General features: G+C 47.8%; 1 protein-coding gene across 1 annotated transcript in view; it reads right to left on the bottom strand.

The window, feature by feature from the left end:
• PPFIA3 (PPFI scaffold protein A3) overlaps nt 1-24,168 on the bottom strand; it is a 963,828-nt gene that overhangs the window by 305,188 nt on the left and 634,472 nt on the right. Inside the window, exon 22 of the mRNA XM_078655169.1 lies at nt 13,312-13,512. Within this exon, the coding sequence (XP_078511295.1) occupies nt 13,312-13,512 (201 nt within the window). The remainder of the gene's footprint in view (nt 1-13,311; nt 13,513-24,168) is intronic.

Below are 24,168 nucleotides of genomic sequence, written 5' to 3'. Positions count from 1 at the left end.
TGCTGGGACTTTGACCCTGCGGTTAGTAAAAATTTATGCAGCTTTGTGGTGGCTTGGCACACCTCCGGAATTCACTAACTAGGCTGCGGGTAATCAAGACACAGGGAGCACGGGTTACTGAGTTTCACCCTCTTTCTATGTTAAACACAGACTTTAAGATCCTTAGCAAGGTGGTTGCCCTCCACTTGCTCCCTCATATGCGGTCCCTCATTCATGAAAACCAAATGGTTTTATCCCTACCCGTAACACTTCCCAGAACCTCAGGCAGCTATATCATGTGAAGCATCATCCTGCAGCTCTTGCAAACCCAGAGGCGCTGCTGATGTCGGTAGATCTAGAAAAGGCATTTGAAACAATACGATGGGACTATCTTTTCAAAGTAATGCTAAAGATGGGCCTGAGAGAGAACTGGGTTAAATGGGTCTGGCTATTATACAATGCCCTGACGTGTAGGGTCAAAGCGGGCACCAGGCTCTCCATGCAATATCCAGTCTGTAGAAGCATGAGGCAGGGATGTCCGCTATCCCCGCTATTGTTTGTCCTAGCCATTGAACCCCAAGCAGAGCTATTTAGGCGAGAAAGCAGAGGCTTCGGCATAACAGTCAAAGGGCGTGAACATATCATGTCCCTCCATGCGGATGATATCCTTCTTTACCTGAGGGATGGAACGCATGGTATTTATGTCTGCCCTGGAACATCTGCAGAATATTGAGTTGGTGTCTGGCCTGTGGGTCAATAAGACCAAGACACGTCTTCCCCATCTTCTCCGACATGTCACAACCCTGGGGCTTCCTCTCAGACTTGATGTGATCACCCATCTCCTTTCGATATCTGGGGATCCAGATCTTTCACCAACTGGAGGATCTCCGGGAAGCTAATTTGGGGAAGGCTCTCCGTTCTCATATGACCGGTGTCCCCTTTTGGTGATCCCTTAAGCTGCCTTTAATGGACAGGATTTTCCCAACTATGATGGTCATGTGCCCACGACTTCTTTATTTCTTCGCTAATTTTCCAGTGGAAGTAATGCTCACACGGTTTAAGCACTTGGATGCCCTGGCTCGTGACTTGATATGGGATGGTGGTCGCCATAGGTGTCCCTTGCTATCCTTCGGCACCCCCTGGAAGAGGGAGGTTTGGGCGTTTCAGACTTCGAACAATATTTTGTGGTCTTCCAGCTCCAGTGGATTACACGGTGGCATGACTGAGCCGATTGCGTAGGGCTGAGGGTGATCGGGCTCTCGGCACACATGGAGACCTTATTGGCAAGGCTGCTTTTTCCGCCGACGATTGTCCAACGACAGGGGTGCTACTTTATGTGGCATTAAAATGCTGGCGCAGATGCGTCTCGATGACGGCCGGGACGCAGTTGTATGTCCCTGTGTTGCTCTTGGTGGGTATCCCTCAGCGTGAGCCTATTTCTTACTTTACCGCTGGGTAGATGTCAGCCTGGACAGTTGCTGGGCTTGTCACGGTTGGTGATTGCTACCACCAGGGTACCTTACTGCCGTTAAAATAATTGATGGAGCATTATGATTTTCCGTCAGGACAATTCTTACATACGAAGCACTGACACAACGCTTAGAGACCTATGGGTGGGGGATCGGGAGGAGCCTGTAACACATGATGATTTACAACTATTGGTCTCAATGGATTCAGCAAGACACTTAGTGACCTGGCTCTATCGATCCCTTGCGACTACAGGGATGGATGTCGATAATGAGGTTATGTGTTGCCTTCTTATTCTGTAATAGACTAACGCGACATGTGCAAATGAAAAATGGCAAATCATTTTTTTTTTTTTTTAAAAGAAGCCAATAGATCGTGTTGAAGATGCTTATTTTCCTTCAGTTGGCAACTACCACTGCCATACTCTTGAGAAACATTTTTGGTAACTACTTTAGGTCACCATAAGTGCCACTTGAAATGTAAATGTTCATTTTAACTTCCCACGCCCCAAAAAATAAAATCAATAGAATTTCCTCTGCTTTGGAATTACCAAGATTTGATACAATGCATCCTATAGATTTTATGCTAAACTTACATTTTCTGGTTGGAATTTGATTCTTTCAGGCCACAAAATATACCTGTAACTTGTAGAGCTTCTAGGGTTCTATATACTTTAAACTTTTAATCTTTACATGATGCTACGTGGTAATCTTGGAGACATACACACACACCGACACAGGCATTAGGACCGATGTGAGTCGCGTTTCTTCAGCTGACTGACAGGCTATGCAACTACCCGTGCGAAACACTACACAAAGAAGGGATGAAACGAGAGGCTCCGCTGTCCCTTAGTGGGCGGAGTACCTCGTGGCAAGGGTTGACCACATACGAGTGTCAAATGCACCCACACTATTGACAAACACAGGAGGTCAGCACGCAATAATTATAGGTTTCGGAAGAACGGCTGCCGACATGTTCCTTGGAGACACAGCCGACAAAATGGGACACACCGATAAGCAATGTCCAGTTTACAGAGTTGAAATGTTTTCTTACGTTTAATGAAATAAGACGTCGTTTGCAAGCACATTGTACATAAGAGCACCTGTAGCGCGAAGGTTACTGTCAACGAACTACGGCTTTAGGTGGCCGATGTGTGACTGCATATGTGTTACATGCGCCTCTTTGTCCATTACAGACACCCACGAGTTGCAGCCGGCCCTAAGGGTTGTAGGTTATGCTATATGTACTGCAATGAGAAATATTAATAAACGTCTTACCCCAAAAAAAAAAAATGATGCTACGTGGTAATCTATTCATAGATAACCGCATCGAGAGTCACCAATATGATACACATCAACCAGCCTTGGATGTTCAGCACCAACCTGAAGCTCAAACCAGCCAAGACAGAAGAACATTAGTTACTTACCTGTAAACTGTGGTTCTCCAGTATTGGTGTCTTTCATAGATTCACATGCTTGAATATTCTCTGCCGTCGAAGTGGGAGTCCCACGGTACATAAAATAGTAGTAAAATGTATATATATATATATATATATATATACATATATATATATATATATATATATATACACATATAGAAAATTATATAATTATAGATATACATAAGAAATGTAATACATATCAAATATATAACGTAAAGTTAAAAGTACCATAGAACTGAAAAGGCCCATAGAAGCCTTAAAGGGAGAATTCACTTTAGTAACATATCATAGTCATTATAATAGTCCACATTCCAGCCAATCAGGCAACAGCACTCTCTAGAACCATCTCCTCAGAAGCTCAAGCCCTCAGATTTTCGTAGCACCAAAGTGACCAAGAGTGCATGAGGAGAAGAGAGCCTCTTAGGGGAGGAAGGGTGGGTCGCATGTGAATCTATGAAAGACACCAATACTGGAGAACCACAGTTTACAGGTAAGTAACTAATGTTCTTCTCCAGTATTAGGGGTGTCTTTCATAGATTCACATGCTTGAATAAGAGTAGAAAGCAGTATAGTAATACATGGTTCATAAAAGGCAGTTCAAAACCAGATAGGTAAAACTATATTATTAATAATATAGCATAAATTGAGACATATGTCAAAAACCTTTTATGACAGGAGGCGGGAAGCAACAGAGGCTCACCATAATTAAACAGATTTCGTAGCACAGCTTGGCCCACAGCAGCATCCGCGGCATCCGCTGATTCCAGACAATAGTGCCTCGTAAACGTGTGTCTGCTTGACCACGTTGCAGCTCTGCAGATCTGGCGCAGAGGCACTCCAGCAAAGAGGGCGGTAGATGATGCCACAGCCCTTGTCGAGTGTGCTCGCATTGGAGCAGAGAGGGGCTTTCCGGCCTGGCAATGGCAGAAAAAGATGGCAGAAGAAATCCATCTAGCAATGGATTGTTTGGTGACTGGTTGTCCTTTGCATGTTCGGCCATAGGCCACAAAGAGCTGGTCTGATTTACGAAAAGAAGCAGTGCGCTGGATGTAGAATTTCAGGCAGCGGTTTAAATCCAAGGAGTGCAGAGAACGCTCAGCGGGAGACTGTGGGTTTGGGAAAAAAGTTTTAAGAATGACGGGCTCATTCAGATGGAAATCCGAGGGAACTTTGGGAATACATTTCGGATTTGTACGTAAAGTAAAAGCGTCCTTGGAGAATTGAAGAAATGGAGGTTGAATTGTAAATGCTTGGATATCACTTACTCGCCTTGATGATGTCAGCGCGAGCAGAAGAGTAACCTTCCACGTGAGGAATTTTGAGTCCGCTGAATGGATTGGCTCAAAAGGAGGTAGGAGGAGCTGAGATAAAACCAGATTTAAGCGCCACGAAGGCGGAGGACGCCGTATAAGCGGATACATTCGAAAGAGGCCTTTGAAGAACTGCTGAATGATCCGAGAGGAATACAAAGATGTGGTGCCATCATGACGAAAGCGGGAAATCGCTGCCAGAAAGACTTTAAGAGTGGGATGAGAAAGTCCTGATTTCGCTAGAGATAAGAAAAAAGGCAGGATTTGCTCCGGCTTGGCGTGCTTTGGATCAAGAGCTTCCTTGTGACACCAGACACAAAACCGATTTGTTTTCAATTGATATGTTTTAATAGTGGAAGGAACGCGTGCATGAGCCAGCACGTTCCTGCACTCCGGAGTGATATTCAGACGTGCAAACTCATTGTGTTCAGGTTCCAAGCATTCAGTTTGAGATATGCCGGATCCGGATGGCAAATGCGGCCTTGGTTCATGGTAAGCAGGTGAGGCAGAGGGCGAAGAGGTATCGGATCGCACATGGACAATAGTAGGAGGTCCGTGAACCACGGGCTACGCGGCCACCTAGGGGGCAATCAGTATGACACGGCATGGTTGAAGCTTCATCCTGTGCAGCAGGAGCGGGATGAGAGGGAGCGGTGGAAAAGCGTAGACGAATTCGCTCGACCAGTTGATCAAAAACGCATTCCCACTCGACTCTCTGTGGGGATGCCGACTTGCGAAGCGTTGGCATTTGCAGTTGGTTGGAGTCGCAAACAGATCCAACTGTGGTTGGCCCCACTGGCGAAAGATGTAGTCCAGAATGGGTTGGTGGAGTTCCCATTCGTGATTGTCTGCCAGAGATCTGCTGCAACAGTCGGCGAGGGTGTTGGAGACGCCCGGCACGTGAACTGCTGTCAGGTGAACTTGATGTTGAATCGCCCAATTTCAGATTTCTTGCGCCTGTTTGGAAAGCAGTAGAGATCTCGTACCTCCCTGCTTGTTGAGGTAGTGCATGCTGGTGGTGTTGTCTGTCCGCACCAGCAGCGATTGGCCTTGTATCAGTATCCGGAAAGACTATAGGGCAAGGAAGATGGCCAAGAGTTCTAGTCGATTTATATGCCACATGCGTTGAGCTGCAGTCCACTTGCCCTTGACTGACATTCCGTCGAGGTGTGCCCCCCAACCCTCCAAGGAAGCATCCGTTGTGAGGGTGAGTGTAGGAGCTGTCACCTGGAAGGGCCGCCCGGCGGCGATATTCGGAAGGTGAGCCCACCATTCCAAAGCTGTTTGAATGCGGGGGGTCAGGTAGAGTTTGTCGTTGAACGACCCCGAAATTTGTTTCCATTGTTAGTCCACCTCCTCCTGTACGACTCTCATGTGAAGTCTGCATTGTGGGATCAGATGTATGCAAGAGGAGGCCATGCCCAGAAAAGATTTCAAGATCCGGACAGAAATTGACTTTTTTGATTTGAGATAAGCGACCATCTTGAGTATGCGAAGTTGTCGCTCTTGGGACACAAACACCTGTGCCAGACGAGAATCGATTAAGGCTCCTAGAAAGATTCTCTGTTGTGAGGGATGAAGATGGGACTTTTCCTGACTCACAGAGAGGCCCAAGGTGTGAAAAAGTGATAGACAGGCCTGAGTATGCTGTCTTGCTGTGTGATGTGTCTGTGCTTTTATTAGACAATCGTCCAGATAAGGGTAAAATTGGATGCCTTGCAGGCGAAGGAAAGCTGCGACCAGAGCCATGATCTTCGTGAAGACTCTCAGCGCTGATCGAAGGCCGAAAGGCAACACCTTGAACTGGAAGTGCTTCGATCCGACAGTGAAGCAAAGATATTTTCTGTGTTGGTGATGTATTGGCACATGAAAATATGCATTTGGAGGTCGATAGTGGAGAGGAACTCTCCGGGATTGAGGTATTGCAAAATTTCCAGTAGGGTCAACATTCGCAAAGTTTGTGACTTGATGAATTTGTTGAGGGCTCGTAAGTCCAGAATGGGGCGCCATTCTCCCGATTTTTTCTTGATTAAGAAGAAGCGGGAATAAAAGCCCCTGCCCTGTTGTGCTCGAGAGACCACTTCGACAGCCCATTTTTGTATCATGATCTTGACTTGAGCCAACAGATCTTTTAGATGAGGTGGGGGAGGACCAGAAGGTGGACGGGTGGGTGGAAATTTTGTAAACTCGAGAACATGTCCTTTCGAGATGACATCTAGGACCCAACGATCCGAGGTGATATGAGACCAATTGAAGAAGTTTTGGGAGATTCTACCTCCAATCTTCAGAGTCGGAGAACACTTGTTGGGGAAGTCACTGCTTTTTGGAGGTGTTTCCCCCTCTGTAATTATTTTCCCTCCGATAAGGTCTTGAATCGGTTTGACGATTTTGAGATTGGTAGCTGTATCTTTGCTTGTTGTCGCCATAGGAGCTATATTGGCAGGAGCCACGAAAAGTTGAAGAGCCGCCTCTGCAACGTGCTCCTCGAAAAGGCCGTTTCCTGTACTGGAGGCTTCCTAAGGCACGAGCAGTATCTGTGTTCTTTTTAATGGATTCCAGAGCGTCGTCGACATGCTTGCCAAAAAGGGATTCACCATCGTACGGCAAGTCAAGAATTCTCGCCTGCACCTCGGGGCGAAAAGCTGTAGACTTGAGCCAGAACCCATTTGCCCGGCTATCACGCTGTACTAACAAATAACTATGATGCACTTTCGGACCGCGACGAGCACACGCCTCGAGAACCAACAATAATTTCTTCTCCTCAACCACGGAGTTACTACACGTTGCCACGCAGGATTCCTTAAAATATGACAAAGAGCACTCAAATTTGTCCCTTACGAGAGGCACTGTGATTGAAACAGGCTCTGTAGACAAACATGACACATTATTCCCTGTCCTGATGATGATGCATGTATTACTCAGCTGCATCGAAACGTCGTCGACTTAAAGTCTCCATATGTTGGTTTGATCTCATGAATTTTGATCAACAATGGGTTGCTATGAATGAATCGTAGTCTGTAAAACCAAATAATAAGTACAGACCGTGTTTGTGCGTTTTCACACAACTGTTTTTGTCACTTGTTTTGTCTTGTTGTCTGTGGGTCACAGGCTGTGCCCACTTTTGTATATTTGTTTTATATAATTAAAAAATCATTACTATACTTGAAAAATAAACACCTGTCCGGCTGGACAGAGGTCATATATACTATTTAGTATATGTCTATCATTTGTGCGATCCTCAATTACTAGGGTCTCATATTCTGTACAATAGACTACTGCCCAAGGACCCTAGTCTTATTCCTTTTGGGTTTCCCTTGTCTTGTTAAACAACGAAAAGTTGAAGAGCCGCCTCTGCAACGTGCTCCTCGAAAAGGCAGTTTCCTGTACTGGAGGCTTCCTAAGGCACGAGCAGTATCTGTGTTCTTTTTAATGGATTCCAGAGCGTCGTCGACATGCTTGCCAAAAAGGGATTCACCATCGTACGGCAAGTCAAGAATTCTCGCCTGCACCTCGGGGCGAAAAGCTGTAGACTTGAGCCAGCCCTGGCGTCGTAAAACAGCGGCTCCAGCAAGTTGTCTGAACCCTGTAGAAGAGATGTCAACAGCGCAATCTATGATCTCTGAAGAGATTTTTGCCCCTTCTTGGACTATCATCTGGGCCTCGGGTCGGACGGAATCTGGGAGCTGGTCAATCAAGGCTGCGATCTATGACCACATTTGGCGGTCATATCTTCCAAGGATGGCCAGGGAGTTAGCCCCTCTGACCGTTGTGGCAGCCATGGTGGTAAATTTCTTGCCGATAGAGTCCAGCCGGCGTCCTTCTTGGTCCGGAGAGGAGGTAAGCGGAGTGGCCGGATTCCTTGAACGCTTCTGGGCAGCCTGCGTTACAAAGGAGTCTGCCTTTGGGTGTGAAACAAGGCATGTTGGAGAGTCCGCAGGCGCCTTGTACTTTTTGTCCAGACGTGGTAACACATCTGGGATGGAATTTGGTCGTGCCATAAGTTTAAGGCCTTCTTGCCAAATAAAGTCAATAATTGGGATGGTATGGGTTTGCTTTAGAGGCTGATCTTTGAAATCATAGAGGAAGCAATCCGTTTGCAGCATCTCTAAGGTTAAATGGAAACGTTTGGCAGCACGTACCATTAAATTATGAAAGCCTCCAATGTCCACCGGCGGGGAAGGCAAAGGCGATGTCGGTGGCGTAGATGGTGTCTGGGCTCTATAATCATCCCAATCCGCGAGGACATTATCTTCATCCTGATCAGTGTCCTGGTGCACATCCGCATCATCTTCAGTATCTGGCCGCGGATGGACCGGCGACTGCGGCGTCTCTGCATGTATGGATGCTGGCGCCGCAGGTTGAGGAGTTGGTGAAGTAGGCGCAGATGGAGGGAACCTGCGATTGTAATCATCCAACATATTCTGCAGGTTGGTCACCAAAGAAGGTATTTGAGTCATTCGTTCCTCATGAGGTGCCTTAAAGCGAGTATCATGGACAGGAAAGAGAGAACACCCTTCCTCCTCATACTCTTAATCATCTTCTTGGCATTTTATATTGAGTTCAGATGGACTGGATACAGGACGAAAAACGTCATTCACATAGGAACCGTCATCAGAATCGTCTTCTGCAGACTCAAATAATTGTGTTGGTAGAGTTTCAGTCATAGGACTCAAAGGAACTGGGCGTTTGACCACTGAAGCTGTAACCACCGTGAAAGTAGTTGCAGTAGCGATTGAATGATGGGTCGTCGACGGTCCCATCGACGAGGTGGCAGTGGAAACAAATGCAGATGGCAATGGATCCGTTGACGGAGATAATATCTTCTCCTTTGTCTTCATTGACGTAGCTTTACGTGCCATCGACGGAGTCGTCGACGAAGAGGAAGTCGTCAACATGGATATCGCCATCGACGAGACAGTCGTCGACAAAGGTGGAATCGTTGGCATAGACGGCACCGTAGACGAGGATGTCGCCGTCGATGAACTGGTAACCATCGACGAGGGAGCAGCCGTCAACGAGGTCTTGGCCGTCGACGGTGTCTTTGCCGTCGACGAGGTCTTTGCCGTCGACGAGGTCTTGGCCGTCGACGAGGTCTTGGCCGTCGACGAGGTCTTGGCCGTCGACGAGGTCTTGGCCGTCGACGAGGATATGGTCGTCGACGAGGATATGGTCGTCGACGAAGATGTGGCCGTCGACGAAGATGTGGCCGTCGACGATGGACGCGTCGACGGGGCCTTCGACGATGAATGCTTCGACGAAGCAGGTTTAATGCCGTCGACGATATCTTAAGAATAGAGGAAATAGGCCTCACCTCTGGGAGCGTCGACGACGAGGTAGACGTTGTCGTCTTCGTAGACATAGAAGATGTTGTCTTCAACGTTGGTACTGCGTCGACGGATCTCGTAGTCGTCGACGGACGTGTCGAAGGTCCCGTCGACGAGCTGGCGCCCGTTTTAGATGACGAGGGCACAGCTTGGGATTGCGACGCCAGAGAACCAGGTCCCGTAGGCTTGGAGGCAGGCAAATCCCGTGGGGAGATAGATTTAGAAGCGTCGACGAGCTTCTTTCTCTTCAAGAAAGGAGAAGGCATCTCAGTCTCTGACCCACGCTTGAGAGAGGCTTTAGAATGGAAAGAAGACACGCTTTCCATGTCAGAAACAGCATCTCCGGAAGTCTTCAACTTCTGTAGCCACAGAAGGAGACGGGCCTCTCTATCCTTTAAAGTCTTTGTGGAGAAGGTCCTGCAAAACTTGCAGTTCTTTACTTTATGGTCCGGATAAAGACAGTAAATACACTTACTGTGAGGATCTTCATGAAAAAGGCGAAGCTTTCCACAGGATGAACAAGGTCTAAATAAAGATTTTTTAGTTGTAGACATCTTGATAGTTGAAATGAGCAAAAGAGTTGAAGCTGTTATTTCCCAAGAACTACCAACCAGATACACCACAAATCTGATTCAATGCCACAAACACCGAAGGCTTCAAACCCCAACTTTCCCCACATGCCACGTCACTTGGATTCACCCTGGACATCAACCTCACACTCAAAGAACACACTTCCGAAAAACAAAGGCAGTCTGGTACCAGCTCTCACTTCTAAAGCAAGTCAAACCATTTCTTCCATAGAGTAACTTCAGAATTGCTGTTCAAATACTCTCACATATGGATGGTGGTAATGCCCTATTCCATTGTCTCCCAGCATCCACAGTGGCACACCTTAGGGGCATCATACATGCTGCAGCACTTCTCATTCAGAGCCTAAAATAATATGATTACATTATCCTTAACCTGTTGGAACGCCTCTTGCTCCCTTTGCCGGTTAGCACCATCTTCAAAACCAGCTACATTATTTACAAAGCCATCACAACCAGCAGCCCATGTTATCTTGCAGACAAGCTCACCATCTCTGGTGAATATTGGCACACCCCTAGCCAGGTGACATTCAGACTAAATAATGCAAAAAAAGAAAAGAACTAGACAGTCGGCCTTTTCAGTCTATGCACCCAAGATCTGGAACATTTCCATATCCATGAGGACTGCCCCAACACTGCTCTAACTTAGGAAACAGTTGAAGACTCGCCTCTTAAAAGAACACTACATTACAATGCATTAACTGTCCACAGACTAGCTATGGCTCCTATTACGTGTAAACTTGATGCAAGTCTTTGACCATACAGCATTCCATAGCCTTTTGGATCAGTTTGAGCTGTAGAAACACCATATAAATACGTACACACAATCTCAAGCAGTTTCAACATCATTCATGTTTCTTTAATCACTCACTTTTTTATCCTTCCCATGACTAGTATAGGTTTAGCTCTTTCCTTGGCACTTTATTTCTTATGAGAAACAATCTTCTGTATATGCATTGGTAATATGAGGCCCTGATACGGTTACCATTGTCCGTTATCACTGTAGAAGGGGAGCCTCTTGTACCATGGATGTAATTGCTTAGACTTTGCTGAGGGAAAGGAGGAAATGATAGCTTAAGCCTCATCCTTAGCATTTATCCACTCCGGGCAACAGAGAATGCCAATTTATCATTTGATATTCTGTACCACTTTTCATGGGTGTTATGTAATGCTTAACTGCTGGAGTGGATAACAGTGAGGGTAGAGTGAGAGATCATGAGCTACTGGTAGTTTATGTGGAGAAGATGGTGATTACAGCTTTCAGACCAGTAATGTTTGTAGCATTCCTATGTTTTCATTTCCAGGCCAAAAGTTTGAAGCAGATTTGTATTGACATATTAAGTGCACCTAGTATTCTGCATGGTTACCATATAGCGAATTGTCTGAGAATGAAAATTCAATGTGCACCAGGATTCTGGCCAGTGAGGAATACTTACTGATATTCTCTTACATATGTTGTGAAACTATTAGTAAGTAGGCTGCAAAATGTGCAGCATGTGCCAACATTAACTTTGTTTCAAACCAGCGTGTCTTCAAATACTAAAACATCCCGGTGTTACTCTTTTGGAAAGTTACCTGTAAGCATCTGTACCATGTCCCAAAAGGAACAATCGTAACAACCAAACATCACAGTAAGATTTTGCCACTGTTAGCTGTGGTAAAGTGCCACAAAACTTGTGACACACAAAGTCAGTCTTACAACTGTTTGTCAGTAGAAGAGGATGAGATAACACTGGATCTCTTTTGTTCGTTACAGGAGGCAGTGGATAAGACTAGTCGAAAATGGATGTTAATTCGGTATTATCAGATCCTATTCAGGACTTGCACTTCTTTTCGCAATAGCTGTAATGTTCAATGCTCACTTTGTTACAACAGAAATTTGTGGATGAGCACGAAGAGCACTGGAAAATGGGGCTTATTCTAATTCTACCTTTTAATTGCTACAGCAGGAACAATGGAATAAAAGTGAAGGCAGAAGGTTGTAAATACAAAGAAGAAAACAGTACATTCAAAGCAAACTCTCTCAAAAAACATCTAACATAAAAACTGTAAGAGCCTACTGTTTAGAGAAACTATTTATAAGGTGCAGCAATATAAACACCATTTACATCTGTGCCCTATAAAATAGCAGGATCAGACTGGAACCCTAAAGGAGGTGCTGTTTTCTTTAGGTTTAAAGTTTAATGCATTTATGTCACTTATCTTTTCATTTTTGATTGTCAAAGAAAAGATGCCAAAGTTAAAATCAGAGTTAAAGCATCTAGCTTTTGGCCTTTTTTTATTACAATTGGCTATTGTTTCCAATACAAAGTAAGACAAAAGGTATTTTGTCTTAAAATTGGGCTCCATCAGTATGTAAAGACTAAAGATGCTGTTTTCATCTTTAAAAAAACATGTTTGGCGATTACACAAGAAGGCATGAATAACAGGAAAGAACCAGTTCCGGAAAATAATAGACCATAATGCTGACTGTATTTGGGCCTTGGCTTCACAGACACTATGCTGTGACATGGTGCATAATGGGGTCTATGCATTTGTTTTCAAGCACTTGCACAGAGCCATATATGGCATAACATACAGTAGTACTTATTCCACACTGCAGCATTAGTGATGTAAACTGCACTTGCCCTTTCCAATAGAGATGGCTTCTTATGTAGGGTTATCCCAGCCTCTTCTATGCGGTTGCAGCACCGGATGTACAGTTCTGCCTGTGCAATAGTGCTGTTTAGGCACAGAAGATTGCATTAATTATCAGGTGACTGAAGATGCAAATGTCTCCACTTGGCTCCTTACTGTGCTGTGTGTTATGCAATGTTTGAGAACCAGGACATGCTCCATCATAGCTTCTAATATTTTGACTTGTGACAAGTGCTGTTTAAGTGGTGCGGATAAGCACTGCTTAGGTACACTACCGTGAAAGATAATGGGGACTGGTATATTGAGGTCTCCAACTATTTAGAAGGTAGTGTGGTGGTGTGCAATGCAAACTTTGCATGGATGGGAACTTGTTTTACATTAACTCTCTACAACAGAAGAGGTAGCAGGCATTTTGTAGTAATGAGTACAGATGGAATTTGCTGTTGGTGTCGGTGAGGTGGCAGACACTGTTGAGTGGCAGTTGAGGGATGCCTGTTTTTCTACCATTTAAAAGGTGAAGGGGGCTGGGGGTGAGGAAGGTAACTTGATCTGTTGGGATGCCTTACCGTCCGTGAGGTCGCAGGTGCCGATGGACTGGTGAGAGATACCATCTCCTGAATGGCAAGGCGAAGCTTGAGGCGGTGAAGAGGATTGCTGATGCCGATCTCTCTTTGGATCTCTGTGTCCGACAAGTTAGCCATGATGGCACCACTCTTCACATTGGCACGACAGGCAGCTACGTACCATGCAGGCATTCCCACCCAGAGCTAATGGAAGAGTTAGCAGACAAGAGGTTAGGTGTTGCACAACCTAGGACATCACTCTGAGGCAAAATTAGCATTTCCAGACTTTCGAAATTACTAAACATTCTCTTCACAAAAACACAAAGTCTCACAATTTAAATCCGTTCATTGGTGAAGCATGTTCAAGCATCAGAGTGTTTGCCACTGAACCTCCTGTGAATGATGATCAGTTGCAGTATGTATGTGTTGTGTTAAAATACAACACTGTTTCTGTCAAACTAGTTCTAAATAGGAGTATGCACGTGCATGGTGTGCATTGAAGGAATGTAAGTAATATGCATATTTAAGAGTTCCGTATAATGTTGTGTAACAATGCAATAAACTTTTTTTTAAAATTAATTTTGTTTTTTTATAGCACAAACCAGACCCATAGGAATAGGTGCCTGACATTCTTTACGTGAATATCAATAATTGCAAGAAAACTGATAACTTACAGTGTAGGTTCATAATGGAGTAACATCAATTTCGGGTTATGACTAAGGAGATAGGAGTATAGCAGAAGCAGTGAGAGGAGAGAAATACAACTATGTAGAAAGTGATAAGATGGGATTGGAAAGATAGGGGGTCACAAGGAGATCTATGCATGGCAGGTAACATAAAGATTACTCTTCAATGACATGGTCAGGTGATTCAGAGGTCAGTGGCATTGATAAGCTCAGGTATTTAGGAGCTTTAAAGAAATGCCTCTTTTTGTATGGTCACCCTCAAAGTTTTGGACTGATGCTGCTGTTTTTTTTTTACTCTGAGCGCACTGAGACCTGTTAACCAGACTTCAGTGCCTGTGCCCTGACCGTAAAGTGTGTATGTTGTGCTGGCTTATACACAACTGGCATAAGCTAACTTACTTGTAAGTCCCTAGTATATGGTACCCAGGGCCTGTAAGTTAGAGGGTCACCCCAGGGATTTCAGCACTGGTTGTGCCACTATGGGTCAAACGTAAAATGTGGCTCACAGTCTGCCACTGCAGACTGAAACAGCAGTTTAAAACATTTCAAAGAAAGGCAAAGCCCAAACCTCCCTGTGTAATATGTTTAAGTCACCCCTATGCCAGGCCCAGCGAGCCCTAAGGCAGGGTGCAGCATATTTTCAGATCAGAACATGTATTTTACTTGTTCTGACAGTAAAAACACAAAACTATTGTTTTTACTGTGGAAGGCCTAGGTAGCGATATTGGTGAGTACAGGATTAACACGCTGCCATGTCAGCTGTGGTTACCCGTGCATGGTGCAACTAAAGTTGAAACTCCAAGGTATCAAACAACTCGTTACATTAAGCCCGATTTAATACTCAAGTCAAAATGAATGTAACTAGTTGCAGTGAGCAACTTTTGCGAAGTTGCCACTTTGTTGCCCAAAGTCTCCTGTGCCTCTTCACGACTGCAGATGGGGTCTGCCCTTGAGATAGCTCTCTGCCGTCCTGGGAAATGTGCAAACAACTTCAACGAAAAGACACACTAGGAGCCTGTGCTACTTCTCACTGGCAGGAAGCCCCACAGGTGTTGGCGCAAAAGGCGAGCTTCAAAGGAGAAGCCACCTTTGCAAGCAAATGGGAAACACTTGTTTAGGCAGACAGACCAGCACTGGCGAGACAGAGGGGAAACTAGTTGCCAAACCGTTTTTAGGGATGTGCGCCGCTTGGTAGTCACACTCCTGGGTTGGGCTAGTGAGCACTGCACGTAGAGAGAGGGGTTCTGCCATACTGGAAGTGGACAGAATAGAGAATTCTGGGACAGCCAGATGCTACATTTCACAGGAAATGGTCATCAGGCAGAAGGGAACCAAATGGCCTATTGGCTACTGACAGCGTCTATCCTGAGGGCATTTTCTGAGAATAAAAAAGGCATGCCTGGCACCCATGACTCAGATCTTGCTGGACTGGAGAAGAGGACCGACCGAAGGACTGACCTGCTGCACCAAGGACCCAGTGAAGAAAGGCTGCATCAACAAAGACTGCACCTATTGAACCTAGTGGCTAGCAAAGGAGAAGGGACTGTGCCTGCTGTATCCCCCTTGTGGAGAAGTCGACTCCTGATCCCAGCCGAAGCAAGAGAATCCGAGGATCAGTTGGCTGTTCGCAGCACAGGGCCACAATAGCTGCAGTCCCTGCTGGGGCCAGTTGGTAGACCAGATCTTTGAATCGCCGCCGTGCAGCACCAAGCACCAAGACCAGGCACTCAACGTTGCACCAAATCTGCTGGACCTGGGTCGAAGGATCTGACTGGTGCTTGGCTGCCCAGAAGGCAAGTTATCGCGCAGGAAAGGAATCCCCTGCGACCAGGACACCGGGCAATTGGTAGCCCAATGGGAACTGGGCTTCTGCCAGGCTCATGAGGAATTAAAGGGACGTCGAACCCGGTGGCCAGGACCGCCTCAGCAAGCCTGTGGACCACGGAGTAGCCGCTGGAAGACCCCCATTGGCCTTGGTGGCTGGGAGTCACTGGGATGGTCCTCTGTAGGAAGGTAGATCCCTGACTATGGTTGCCCCCAACTTTTTGCCTGGTGTTTTGCTGGTTTTCTGACTTAGTTGACCTGGGGCCCTGCTAATCAGGACCCCAGGCCTACTGCTCTCTCTGTAAAATGGATTCCATGTACCTTAGGTACATATCTAAATTGGATACTGAGTCACCTTATCAGTCCCTGTACAGTGTACCTTAGGTACCCAGGGCATAGGTGTACCCAGGGCCTACCAGGGGCTGCAGCATGTATTATGCCACCCCTGGCTGGCCATCCAAATCTGACACAACTGGCTGCTTGACAGCTGGGGCAAGGTGGTGTAATCACCCTTTGCTTTAGATATAGTATACCTATATCTAACCCTAAAAATGGACACACAGATCTCCTATCAGTCACTCCTATGGCAGGCCTTAACAATCCTGAAGGCAGAGTGCTTGGAATCGTGTGAGATGGTGCTCTGGCATGAGCTGAGCCTGTCTGCGGCTTTCGTGATCCATCCCTTAGCCGTTTCCATGATATCGCATACCATATACTCTTAAGTGCATTATAATCCTCGCGGTTATATGCCAACTCTGGTATCGCTTTATCAAAACATGTCGAGTAAGGTGTCATACGAATTGGAATACTAACCCCTCGCCAATTCTGGCGACGGGGTTAGCATTCCACCCTTCTAGAGGGACACGACATGTATGTAACCTGTAACCCCGGTTAAAGTCAGACAGAGCCTTAGCATCCACAAAATGGATGCTGCCACCGAGACACAAGTCTGCCCTCCTGCTGCTGGGAGTCCTCCCAGAGCAGGAGGCAAGGACAAAGGGTTTCCTGCCAGGGGCGGTGCCAGCACCGTCCCAGACAGGGTTTTGTGTATTCCAGGTAGGCAGGGCTACAGAGGAAGGTGACTGCAAGTGGCACCCCGGTGCTCACTGTGCATAGGCCGGCTGAAACCAGTTCCAGGGGCACTCCAGCCCCTGGCCTGGGGAAAGCCCGCCAAAGGAGAGGGGTGTAACCACCCCCCTCCTGGTCCCACCCATAGGGCAGGACTTAGTCGCGTGCCAGCCCCCTTTTCCCAGATAAAGGTAGGAACTGGCCCCCTTCCAAATTAGATCATCTTTGGAATCAAGACACGACTTTCTACGAAAGGACATCAAGATTTCTTCTTCAAGATTCTCCCTTGTGACTAAGGAGTAGTCACCCTGCATCCGCAGGCACCACCTTAAGAACACTGCGGTCTGCTGCAAGTCCTTCCTCCGGAATCCGACTGTCCAGCTCGACAAGACCCGGCTTCCCTGGCACCTCCGACCTCTACTCACCTCTACAGCCAAGCTGAGAACCGTGAGTGCGACGAGACCTCAAGGGACCGACTATTGCCAAGACTGCACGACTTCTTCACAGCAAGCCCGCCGGGTAATCTACTGGCGAGTGCTTTGGGGTCCGAGAAGCCCCGACCCTGAGCAGCTCCAGCACCAAAGATCAGCCCCCCAGCATCTCCACGATCGGCGTGGGGCCCTTCTGCTTTTTGCTGCTCACCGCGTTGTTTGGCTACTAGCCCGCTGGCTTGTGGCCTTCTGAACGACGCCCGACGACATCACTGCTGCTGGTCTGGTTGCTCCAGACTGGTTCTTGCTCCCTTCCAGAAGAGGAGCACCCCGGACCCTCCTGGTCCACTCAAGACGCCATTTTGAGTCCACCGCGTGGGCTTGAATTAGCCAAGGCTTTGTTGCCCAATCCTGGGTCCTTCGACGCCGACAGCTTCATCCATCGTGGGACAGCTCGCCCCTCCATCCTGGTCGCCGACAACGCCTCCTGGTCCGTGAGATCTGCAGAGCACAGCGTCGCCCACTCACCTAGTCGAGGTGACTACCCTCCGGTGCCCTCCTGGTGCCCCTGACTACTGGCTAGTAGTCACGAACTTGGTCCCCTCTGCTTTCAGGTGTCATCCATCTTCAAGATCCAGGCTTGGATCACTTCGAACTCTCTTCACTGGTCGCCTGCCAGCATCTTTCTTCCAGGCTCCTGGTTCGTCTACGAGGATTCCCGACGTCTTTTGAGACATATGCAGCTGCAGCCCCTGGGCTAGGTAACTTCGGCATTTCGGTGCCCCAGCATAGCCTCACTATCCAAGGGTCAGGATCCACTGTCGTTTTCTTCCTACCAGGTCGGGTTCGCCCGTGAACACTAACTTTACCTTTACTAGCTATCATAGACTTTGTCCCGCATCCCGCGTGAGAGTGCACACTCTGCACCCGAGTCCCCTGGGCCTCCTAGAAGTAATCTAACGATTCTATAGTCAAGTCCTAGCGATTCCAAAGCCTATTAGTACTGTACTTACCTGCTAGTAGTTTCGCATTCCACTTTTTGAGTATATGGTTTCCCGTGCCCCTCGGGCATTTGTATATACTGTGCTAACTTAAGTATTTTTATAAGAGTTTTGTATTGTGCTTAGCTCCCTGACTCATAAAGAGTTCAGGGTAGACTTGTTAGAAATAAATATACATTTATTTTCATAACAACTTGTGTGGTGTCCTTTCACTGGGTGTTCAAGGGGTAATGTGATGGTAAAACAGCTGGCTTAACACGCCCTCTAGAGTCTTAGCCTTAGACTGCTCGTATCCATGCTACTAGGATAGCTGGTCTATAAGGTTGACTTACAACCAATCATCAATAAGGGTTGTTTGGACTGATACATAGTGATCACTAGAATAGTGAACACTGCATATCAGGCCAACTTCTCACATTGGTGAGCAGCGGTTGGGATTTGAGCTTGCTGTTGTTTTACCACACATATCCTAAGAATATCTTGTGAAAGATCACATAAGTACTAAAGGTACATATAACTTAGCTTAGAATACTCTGAGTTCTACTGAACCAGCTGTTGTAGCTCCTAGGGCCTAGCACACCCTAAACTACAACTCTAGCAAGGGATCAGTAGGTAAACATATAGTGTAGGTAAGTGCACCACTTACACCCCACTAGAAAAGCATGTCTACCCAGGGAGAGTCCTCAGGGACCCCTCTTGTGGTGATTGACCCTCCACAGGTCAGCTCAAGATATGCAGCTCTCAATTTCCAGGAGTTGAGACACTTGTGTACCTCCAGGAAATTGAAACAGGGGGCTAACCCCACCACTCCCTTCCTGTTGGATCTCTTAGAGACCTATGATGCTAGTAAAGCATCTCAGGGAGAGGGGAATATGCCAGCCTTAGAGGGGCACCTTGGTGATCCAGACCTCCACAACACTGTAAATGCAGTTGAGGAGGAGGACCCTGAGGAGCTCTCTGGGGATGAGGTAGACAAAGGTCTTGAGGTAGTCAGAAGGCTAACTAGGGCCAACATAGACTTGCTTGGGCTAGGATCTGGGGGACCCCCAGTACTGACCCTAAGTAGGCCTAACCTTGGAGTTAGGAGAGATAGATCTCTTTCTAGGGACTCCAATAGATCTCTGCACTCTAATGCCTCTTCTCAGAGGAGAAGGAACTCTCCCCAGAGGAGATTGACTTCCCCTCAGAGACTGGAGCATGAAGCTAGGATGAGACAGGCTACTCTGAGGATTGAAAGGGAAGAACTTGCCCTGGCCAAAGAAAAGCTTGCCTTTGCTAGAGAGCAGCAGATGAGTGGGTTAGCTCCCACTGGTGGCAGCAATCTCCCAAGAGATAGAGAGAAGGGTTTAAACACTAAACACCTGACAAAAATAGTGCCCCCCTTTAAGCAAGGGGATGACATCCAGAAATGGATGGCTGCTTTGGAGAGGGCCTGCACTGTGCAGTGCATTCCCCAAAGTCAGTGGGCAGCTATACTGTGGCTCTCCTTTGATGGTAAAGGTAGAGATAAGCTCCTCACTACTAGAGTTGAGGAGGCTAACAATTACCAGGTCCTGAAAAATGCACTGGTTGATGGGTTTGGCTTAACCACTGAGCAGTACAGGTTGCTGTTCAGAGACACCCAGAAAACTCAGTCTCAGGACTGGTCTGACTTTGTTGATTGTGCCACTAAGGCTTTGGAAGGCTGGCTACTGGGTAGCAAGGTTACTGACTTCACAGGATTGTATAATATTATTATGAGAGAGCAAGTCTTAAATAATTGTCAGAACCAGTTATTACACCAGCACCTGGTAGACTCTGATCTGACCTCTCCACAAGAATTGGGTAAGAGGGCAGACAAATGGGTCAGAACCAGGATTAGGCCCAAGAACCAAGGTGGTGACCAGAAAAAGGAATCAACCAAGCCTCAAGAGAAGGGTGGGAATAAATCTCCAGATCAGACCACATCAGGGCCCCAAAAATCCTCTGAGGGGGGTGGGTCCCAGAATCCTTCTAATAACCAGAAGAAACCTTATTGTTATCCCTGTAAACAGGTGGGTCATTTGAAAACTGACAGCAGTTGCCCAAAGAATAACAATAAGGAGAACATACCCCCAAGTAACATTCCCAAACCTCCTGTTACTACTAGTAGTAATCCCCCAGGTGGTGGGAGTGCCCCCAAGAATTTGGGTGCATTTACTTTGGGAGTTCCTGGGGACTCTGGCCTAACCAGGTCCCCAAACTTAGATACTCTTGTCTGTGAGACTGGCATGGGGTTTGCCAACTTCACAACTTGTCCCAACACTTTGGGCAAGTACAGACAGGAGCCCCTCATCAATGGTATAAAAGTTGAGGCCTATAGAGATACAGGGGCTAGCATCACTATGGTGACTGAGAGTCTAGTCCCCTCAAGGCAACTTTTACCTGGTGCCACATACCAGGTGACCAATATTGATGGAGTACAGAGAGATCATCCCATGGCAGTGGTCAATCTCAGCTGGGGAGGTGTCACTGGCCACAAGAGAGTGGCAGTGTCACCAAACTTGCCTGTAGATTGCCTACTGGGGAATGATTTAGAGCTCTCAGCCTGGGCTGAAGTAGAGCAAGAAACCCATTTTAAAATGGTAAACATCCATGGTAAGGTTAGTGGGGCAGTGATAGCCACAGCCCCAGTCCAAGATGTCCTCCCTGAACAGGTCAGGAGGGCTGTGCCAGTCACAGCCCAATCTCAGACAACTTCCTTCCCAGAACAGGTTGTCAAGGCTGTGATGGTCACAGCCCACACCCAAACTGAGCCCCCTCCTGAAAAGGTTGGGAGAGTTGTGATGGCCACAGCTCAAACTCAGACAGATGATAGTGTTGTGAAGCCTGAAACTATGGATCACTCCACTCAGACAGAGAGCATTGAGGAGGAAGAGAAATCTCCCTCCCACCAGACTTTAGGAAAGGGTCAGCCTCCTCAGGGAACTGATCTGACCCCTTGTGAAGAAACCGCCACAGAGGTAGTCAGGCCTAGCCTGGCAGAACCCCTGATGTCAGTGGACCCTTCCAAGGTGGGGCCCAGTCTGGAGCAGGTAACCTGCCCCTCTCTACCCTGCCTCAGTCAGCCCAGGGCTGTAGAGGTCAGGGAGGCCAGTGTTGGACCCCAAAGGGCCCCCTGTCCAAAAGAATTCCCCAATCAGCAGATTAAGGGCACTGAAGCTAGTAGTCCTAGCCAAGTGAAAATAAAATCAACTCCTGAGGGATCCCCCTTAAATTTAGTTAGGGACCTCCCACAGATGGACACTGTTGGGCACAGCCAAACCTGGGACCTGAAGGCCCCAAACCTGACCTGTCCCTCCAGTAAGCCAAACAGAGGGACCCAACCTCCAGCTGTAGGTAGCCAGAGGTTGACCCTGAGAGCCCAAAACAACTCAGTCTTGGAAAGAAAGGCCTCTATGGTGGAAAATGATTGGAGGAAGCTGAGCCCAAAATTAGTGGAGCCTCAATTCAGTACTCCATTTCAGCACCAGCCTTTTCCTTTGCCAAAACACACCACAGGTAGAGATTCCCTATGGTGGAGACCCTCAGATACCCTTAGGGTGAGGGATTGCTTAGTGGACCATGAGATAGGGGGTAACCATGCCAGTGCTGGTACTTCCTTATATGGCCACTCAGGCAATATAGGCTTACCTGGCAAGGATAGCCTTATCTCCTTTCGTTTGGGGGGGGTTATGTAGGAAGGTAGATCCCTGACTATGGTTGCCCCCAACTTTTTGCCTGGTGTTTTGCTGGTTTTCTGACTTAGTTGACCTGGGGCCCTGCTAATCAGGACCCCAGGCCTACTGCTCTCTCTGTAAAATGGATTCCATGTACCTTAGGTACATATCTAAATTGGATACTGAGTCACCTTATCAGTCCCTGTACAGTGTACCTTAGGTACCCAGGGCATAGGTGTACCCAGGGCCTACCAGGGGCTGCAGCATGTATTATGCCACCCCTGGCTGGCCATCCAAATCTGACACAACTGGCTGCTTGACAGCTGGGGCAAGGTGGTGTAATCACCCTTTGCTTTAGATATAGTATACCTATATCTAACCCTAAAAATGGACACACAGATCTCCTATCAGTCACTCCTATGGCAGGCCTTAACAATCCTGAAGGCAGAGTGCTTGGAATCGTGTGAGATGGTGCTCTGGCATGAGCTGAGCCTGTCTGCGGCTTTCGGGATCCATCCCTTAGCCGTTTCCATGATATCGCATACCATATACTCTTAAGTGCATTATAATCCTCGCGGTTATATGCCAACTCTGGTATCGCTTTATCAATACATGTCGAGTAAGGTGTCATACGAATTGGAATACTAACCCCTCGCCAATTCTGGCGACGGGGTTAGCATTCCACCCTTCTAGAGGGACACGACATGTATGTAACCTGTAACCCCGGTTAAAGTCAGACAGAGCCTTAGCATCCACAAAATGGATGCTGCCACCGAGACACAAGTCTGCCCTCCTGCTGCTGGGAGTCCTCCCAGAGCAGGAGGCAAGGACAAAGGGTTTCCTGCCAGGGGCGGTGCCAGCACCGTCCCAGACAGGGTTTTGTGTATTCCAGGTAGGCAGGGCTACAGAGGAAGGTGACTGCATGTGGCACCCCGGTGCTCACTGTGCATAGGCCGGCTGAAACCAGTTCCAGAGGCACTCCAGCCCCTGGCCTGGGGAAAGCCCGCCAAAGGAGAGGGGTGTAACCACCCCCCTCCTGGTCCCACCCATAGGGCAGGACTTAGTCGCGTGCCAGCCCCCTTTTCCCAGATAAAGGTAGGAACTGGCCCCCTTCCAAATTAGATCATCTTTGGAATCAAGACACGACTTTCTACGAAAGGACATCAAGATTTCTTCTTCAAGATTCTCCCTTGTGACTAAGGAGTAGTCACCCTGCATCCGCAGGCACCACCTTAAGAACACTGCGGTCTGCTGCAAGTCCTTCCTCCGGAATCCGACTGTCCAGCTCGACAAGACCCGGCTTCCCTGGCACCTCCGACCTCTACTCACCTCTACAGCCAAGCTGAGAACCGTGAGTGCGACGAGACCTCAAGGGACCGACTATTGCCAAGACTGCACGACTTCTTCACAGCAAGCCCGCCGGGTAATCTACTGGCGAGTGCTTTGGGGTCCGAGAAGCCCCGACCCTGAGCAGCTCCAGCACCAAAGATCAGCCCCCCAGCATCTCCACGATCGGCGTGGGGCCCTTCTGCTTTTTGCTGCTCACCGCGTTGTTTGGCTACTAGCCCGCTGGCTTGTGGCCTTCTGAACGACGCCCGACGACATCACTGCTGCTGGTCTGGTTGCTCCAGACTGGTTCTTGCTCCCTTCCAGAAGAGGAGCACCCCGGACCCTCCTGGTCCACTCAAGACGCCATTTTGAGTCCACCTCGTGGGCTTGAATTAGCCAAGGCTTTGTTGCCCAATCCTGGGTCCTTCGACGCCGACAGCTTCATCCATCGTGGGACAGCTCGCCCCTCCATCCTGGTCGCCGACAACGCCTCCTGGTCCGTGAGATCTGCAGAGCACAGCGTCGCCCACTCACCTAGTCGAGGTGACTACCCTCCGGTGCCCTCCTGGTGCCCCTGACTACTGGCTAGTAGTCACGAACTTGGTCCCCTCTGCTTTCAGGTGTCATCCATCTTCAAGATCCAGGCTTGGGTCACTTCGAACTCTCTTCACTGGTCGCCTGCCAGCATCTTTCTTCCAGGCTCCTGGTTCGTCTACGAGGATTCCCGACGTCTTTTGAGACATATGCAGCTGCAGCCCCTGGGCTAGGTAACTTCGGCATTTCGGTGCCCCAGCATAGCCTCACTATCCAAGGGTCAGGATCCACTGTCGTTTTCTTCCTACCA

The sequence above is a fragment of the Lissotriton helveticus genome, chromosome 7 (genome assembly GCF_964261635.1).
Source record: "Lissotriton helveticus chromosome 7, aLisHel1.1, whole genome shotgun sequence".
NCBI classification, from domain to species: Eukaryota; Metazoa; Chordata; class Amphibia; order Caudata; family Salamandridae; genus Lissotriton; species Lissotriton helveticus.
The sequence above is the reverse complement of the archived record's forward strand: the minus strand, read 5'-3'. Positions and strand labels throughout refer to the sequence as shown.